Source organism: Copadichromis virginalis, linkage group LG1 (assembly GCF_057382275.1).
Source record: "Copadichromis virginalis isolate Kocher_CV1m ecotype Utaka linkage group LG1, C_Virginalis_male_GT1.1, whole genome shotgun sequence".
NCBI lineage: Eukaryota > Metazoa > Chordata > Actinopteri > Cichliformes > Cichlidae > Copadichromis > Copadichromis virginalis.
In genome coordinates, this window is record NC_140618.1 from 33,393,008 (window position 1) to 33,399,509 (window position 6,502).

Here is a 6,502-nt window from a genome sequence, read left to right on the forward strand (position 1 = left end):
CCCTTTTAATTGGTTTAACATTGTTTGCATTACACCAGTTTACAAAAAATCGACTGAATTCCAACACCACAGTTTCATTGTGTACCTAACTCTGACTCATGATGAATATCATGATAAAACCAGTCTATTACATATATAATTTAAATGACATGGCTGATAGAATCATAATGAACTCGCTACCAATTTGGCGGCGTGAAAGGCGATTGTGTGTGTTGCGTCTATAAGGTTGGGTGTGTGCATGTGTGTGTTAGGGAGAGAGAGAGAGAGCGAAAGAGAGAGGCAGGTGGAAAGGGGAGGGGTTTGGGGTGGTCCAGACAGTCGGTCCTTGTGTACCTCACACACTCAGCCTCTGCGCATCATTTAAGGAGAGCCCGGTTGTCTTCACCGCCTGGCTTCTTAGAAACACCACAGCCGCCTTAGCGTTAATCCAGCACTTTTCCCTCCCAGTTTGTTCTTGTTTATCTGAAGCCAGTCGTTCAACTTAAAAGCGACGCTCCAGCGTTGGATGGAATATACGCTTGTGAGTGGCGCATTTATGCTCCCCTGACCGAGAAGAAGCGCACAGTGGAAAACGTTTTGAGGACTAATGGAAACCAGCCGGGATCCATTGGCACACAGAACATCATGAGAATACTACAACTACCAACAAGGTATAAGGAAACAAGTGTGAACGCACTCCATAATATTACTTTATCTCGCTAAAATCTGAACATTAACACGACATTTCTTTTACACCTATGGTTATTTTTGAACACTTGGGGCTGGGTGGGATGGCTGTTTTGTTCTATATTGTCCTTATCGCGCAGCGTTGGTAAGGATGTCTGCATCGCAGAAAATCTCAGTAAGCCAAACCTGTTCCCGCTGCAGTGTACTGGGCCCTTTTTTAAAATTTAAAATGTCTATGAAAAGAAAGCGCCGGTGCTCTCTGCAAGCATGAGTCGTGTCATGTTGAAATCGGTGGTCAGAGAAAGCAGTTTTTTACAGTTAAGAGTATAACAGTAAGCTGTCATTATTTCCAGCCCCTGCACACAAGCAGAGAGCTCTAGTGTGTCAGTGCATTGGAATAACATACGTCTTATTTTTCATTTAATGGGGGGGTGATTTTAATTCGACTTGCTATTTTAATGTCTTTCCTCCACATCCTGCTTCTGAGGCAAGACTCTCATGCATGCATGGCTTCTGAAGTGGTGATGGTTAGTCTTTATTTCTGTTTAAGTTCCCCATGCCAATGCACAAGTCCATCACAATGTATCTTAAAAGGTAAAACCTTAATGTGACAGATTCTTATTAATACATTCAGTATTACTTTCAGTTCTATCACCAGTTCCCCTTGACATGACATTGGCAGTAAATCTTGAAAGTATTGTTATGTCTGTGCTGGCTATATAAGACTGTTTTGTCTTTTCCAACAAGGGCAATGCTTAGATTCTCCAATCAGACCAAACAAGGTCCGGGAATTAGATGCAGATATGATAGAACAGACACAGAGATTAGGGAGGATGCATGGGAAGTGCTGCAGTACTTGGTGAAGTGAGTTGTGTGCCTTATTATAAGACTATAACTTTTATAAACCAATAACAACAAATACACAACTCGAACAAGCTGTTTTTTTAATGCTATTTAAACAAAGAGAAGATCATCATATATAAATACTGTAGTCTGGGCTTTCAGACTGCTTTGTGTGTTTTGGGAACAGATAGAACTGGAATGAAAATAATGAGTTCAGACCTTTTAAAAAAAACTTTTTCATTTTCAAAAATTAAACTGCAGCAAGAAAGAGGAGGCAAACGGAAGGATTAGGAATGAGTCATCGTTGGGTCAAATAAGCACATCGCAAGCAGTATTTTCTTTGTGGTTCTAGGACCAAAAGGTTACAGTTTCCTTAATTATGCTACATATGCAAAAAGAAAAAGGGTTGGATTATATTTGATAATTCATGTTGAAGCTCTAAACAACAGCCCTAAAAGAAATTCTGTCTGAGCCATAATCATAAGATTTAATAGCGAAATCAACTGGAGTGCAGGTTGTACTGCTGTTAATAGTGATATTCAAATTAGATTTCATTGTAATATACTTCATTACATTACCATCTTATACATCTATAGACAGCACGCTGTAAATCTGTATGTTTAAGTGATCTGCCATGTAGTATTGTGTTTGATTAAAAAGGAGACAGATGAACATCAGAGGGCTTTTGCACATTTACAATGCCATACAGAAAATCCTTTCTAGAATAAAAAGATTCTTTGTTCACAGGGAGGACCTGGCATGGACCGCTGTGTCTAAATGAAGTGGTTCAGCCATGCAATGTTCCTGGAAGGCAGTGATTCTGCTGGCCTTGGCCTCCATTGCCATCCAGTACACGGCCATCCGAACACTCACCTCCAAGCCTTTTCAGCTGTGCCCGTTGCCCAGCCCCCAAAACTGTGGCCTGGGGGGCCAGGAGACCGAACCTCCCTTTGAGCGGGGGACAGCAGGTGGTGGAGGCTGTGATGACTACCCTTACTTTTCCATCAATGCCACACGAAAAACGCACATATTGGTCCTGGCCACCACGCGTAGCGGATCCTCCTTCGTTGGCCAGCTGCTCAACCAGCACCAAGAGGTTTTCTATCTGTTTGAACCTCTTTATCACGTTCAGACCACGCTGATTCCACGTCTATCACATAGCCGCAATGCTGCCGATCGCCGTGTGATGTTGGGGGCCAGTCGAGACCTTCTGCGTAGCCTGTACGGTTGTGACCTGTATTTCTTAGAGAGCTATATCAAGCCAACACCTACGAACCACACCACAGACAAACTGTTCCGTCGTGGTGCCAGCCGCGCATTGTGCCAGCAACCTGTATGTGATGCCTTTGGGCCTGCTGATGTTAATGTGGAGGAAGGGGACTGTGTTAAGAAATGTGCAACCCTCAATATGACCTTAGCCACAGAGGCCTGCCGCGAGAAGCGGCATGTCGCAATCAAAATTGTTCGAGTGCCGGAGATTGGAGATCTGCGTGCTTTGGTTGAAGATCCACGTCTGAATATCAAAGTGATTCAGCTCGTCAGAGACCCACGCGGTATCCTGTCATCACGGATTGAGACATTTAGGGATACATATCGTCTGTGGCGTATTTGGCGGGCCACAGGGAGAAGGCCCTATAATCTTGACTTGAGTCAGCTCACGGTTGTCTGTCAAGACTTTCTCAGCTCTGTTTCAACTGGTCTCACCCATCCTTACTGGCTGAAAGGGAAATACATGTTGGTTCGATATGAGGATTTAGCGAAAAATCCTCTTCTTAAGACAAAGGAGATCTATGACTTTCTGGGGCTGCCTATGGATAAAAATGTGGAAGACTGGATACATGCAAACACTCGGGGCAGCAATGAGCCTTCAGCAAAACACAAGTTTGGTACGGTGAGGGACTCAGCAGCTAATGCAGAGAGCTGGCGCTTAAAACTATCTTTTGATATGGTGGAATACACACAGACTGTGTGTCAAAAAGTACTTCACCAGCTTGGATACAAAGCTGTGAAATCAGTGGAGGAACTGAAAAATATGTCCCTCTCACTGGTACAGGACAAAACTTTTGTACCATTTTTGTAACAAAGATAGTTCTCTAATGACTATTTTTGATATATTTATAATTGTTGCCTTATAAGGTCCTTTGTTTGTTTGATTTCTGTATTTTTGTTTCCTCAAATTTGCACTAAACTTTAAAGATTTTGAATGCACCAAGGGAATTATGGATGACTCCCCAATGTTACAAACAGCACATTTTAAATACAAAGTAATCAAACAGGCTAGTTTACAAATGTCCCATGATTTAGTTTTGTCCATCAGTAGAATCCAGACGGTACCGTCTTCATCAGCTGTCTGTATGCAAGTTGATGTTGTTTTGAGAAAAATAAGATGTTCTTTGGCAAAAAAAGAGAGCAAGAGACATTTTTTTAGCCCTGTGATGGCAAAAGATTGACTGTACAAATCCTACTGTGCAATAAATGGTGAATGTCGCAGTCAACCTTTACCACTATGGCATTTCTATCCATGAGGGAAGAGAAGAGATACTTCTGACAGATGCCACGCTTTCAAAGGATAATTGCAGACAATTAATAGGCTCTCAAGTTAAAGGGACCAGAATCCCATTGGAGGTCACGAGCGTTTCATCAGAGGATTTACAACCATCTGCGATACACAAACACACACAAATAAAAGGTAATGCTGAAATCTTCATTACTGTAAGAGAATATGTGCTAATTCTCAAGAACATTAAAAAAACGCAGACTCTATGTAGAGACTGGAGCATTCTTATGAAGAACCATTGTTTTCCCCATTTTTATTTATCAATTTATTTATGTTTTAATATGTCGAGTCAATTGAATCTGAATTATTTGCAGTGTGAAATTTTACACAGCCTGTTCTTTCTTTAATTAAATTGTTTATGGCACTGTTCTCCATTGGTAGCGTTAAATCATCATTTAAAACATACACACTTGTTTTGATGGCACCTGATAAGTAGGACTTTATAAAAACAGAAAACATTGCTTGGGCAGGAACAGCTCCTGGATTCTTTCTCAATAAAACGAAAGCACGGCTCCTTAGACAGTCCATGATGCTCCTATGTTTATTTACAGATATGACTTTCATAACTGAGGAAGATATGTTTGTGCCTTTCCAATTTTACCAGGATGCGTGGGCAGTTTATGGCGTACAGCCACATTAACAAAGTCTGCATTTGATGGCGTACAAAGAATAAATGCTGTCCATAATTCCGGACGAATTGTTTGATCATTAAAGAAGCAGCGAATGCGCTGTTTCCATCAAGTTGTCTTAAGGGGAGAAGGTCAAAGAAGTACAGTACACCACAGGCATATAAATTCATGTGGCATTACTTTTCCCTCCACCTTGCAATCAGCTTAAAGTGGAAGTTTTTGTGATTTTATATATTTATGGAGAGCAAAAACTGATGATATTTGGTTGTAATGCAATTCGAATAAGAATTCCAAGTAAATAAATAAAGTCATTGCAGCAATATTTGATGTAAAATTAAACACATTATAACCCATTTGATATCGATGGTGTCTTGGGCGATTAGCGCTGCTACAAATATGGTTTTTATACCCCCAACCGGCACAAACTGCAAAGCTATCGAAAATGCTCCCACAGTTGGTTCATATTCAAAGTCATGTTTACCAGGCTTATGCAGTGGCTAGTTTGGCAAACTGTCTTCACAGTTTGTGTGCAAAGTACAGTCACAATTTCATGCTGTGCACTGCATTTCTAAATATCCCGCTGTTACTGTAGCAGCTTAAAAATGAATGTGTTGGACTGTGTAGCACAGAAACTGTCAAGGGTGCGTGCACAAACCACAGCTGCACCAAGAAGATGCAAAGTAAACACCTTTCAGAATGATGTCGGTAAACACACTGAATATAATATGAAAAGCATGTCGTACTTTAAACTTGGCACAATTGCCACAAATAACAAAAACAAAAAAACAGTCGGAACTGAGTTAATTATTGTTGCAACTTTTAATCGGGTACATATTGCCTTCAAGGAATAAAGTAATAGTTACACTCTATAACATGACTAATGATAAAAATATATATATATATATATTCAGGGATCAAACATGAGAGATGTATAAAGGTTTTAAATTTTATTAAAGCAATACAGTACCTCTGCTGCAATAAATGCCTCGAGTGAAGATCAAAGTAGTGTCCTCAACACCAAAAAATGTCAAAAATCCCAACGTTTCCTTACCCTCTTGGGCTTTTTTTCTTTTTTGGGGTTAATTTAACCTTTTTTTTTTAAAAAACTGAATTTGAACCACTATGAAGTGTAACTGTGCAGTCAAGATGCTCATTTATTTGCATGCATTGACCGCTTGTTTACCCATAAGAGATAAACCCTGTGAATGGAGCACCACACGCCCGAGCTCATCAGTATTGGTGACCGAATGTCCATTGAGATGCAGAGCACAAACCTTTGATCCTCCTCTGTGCCGAGACTGGAGGCAAACTCTCTCTCCTCCTCCTTTTCTCTCTCTCTCTGCCTGTGCTTTCTCCATCATCCACCTCTTTCTTTCTTACAGAGATCTCAGGGGATTGTTCCTTTGCTTCAGTGCTCACTCTCTGTTTTTCACTTTACCTCTGAATCTTCTGGATGTGCTTGGCATACTTTTAATTTTAAACTTTAAAACTAGAAGTGGCTGCGAATCCGGGAATTATGTGCATTTATGTGATTTCTTTGAGCAATTAAAGGAGATGGATTGACATTTTTGGAAAATACGCCTTCTGTCAGAAAGCTAGAAGACTGGTTTATCTTAAATCTGAAACCGTACCATAGCAGCCAGTTAGTCATGCTATGCACAAAGGCTGGAAATTTGGAAACCCTTTATGTAGCACTGCCTGACACTAACACTGATTTCTGAAGCTCACTAATTAAGATGTCAGATGAAATATGTTCTGCCCCCAAACGGAAGAGTTAAAATATCTGTAAAGCTAAATCTCGGTGCTC

The 6,502-nt window shown here is 40.6% G+C and overlaps 1 protein-coding gene across 1 annotated transcript; it reads left to right on the forward strand.

Moving 5' to 3' along the window:
- The first annotated feature begins 318 nt into the window (after positions 1–318).
- chst1 (carbohydrate (keratan sulfate Gal-6) sulfotransferase 1) lies at positions 319–4,435 on the forward strand. The gene is made up of 2 exons (XM_085460373.1): positions 319–650; positions 2,257–4,435. The coding sequence occupies exon 2, from the start codon at positions 2,303–2,305 to the stop codon at positions 3,587–3,589; it is 1,287 nt and encodes a 428-aa protein (XP_085316499.1). The 5' UTR covers positions 319–650; positions 2,257–2,302; the 3' UTR covers positions 3,590–4,435.
- The last annotated feature ends 2,067 nt before the right edge of the window (positions 4,436–6,502 follow it).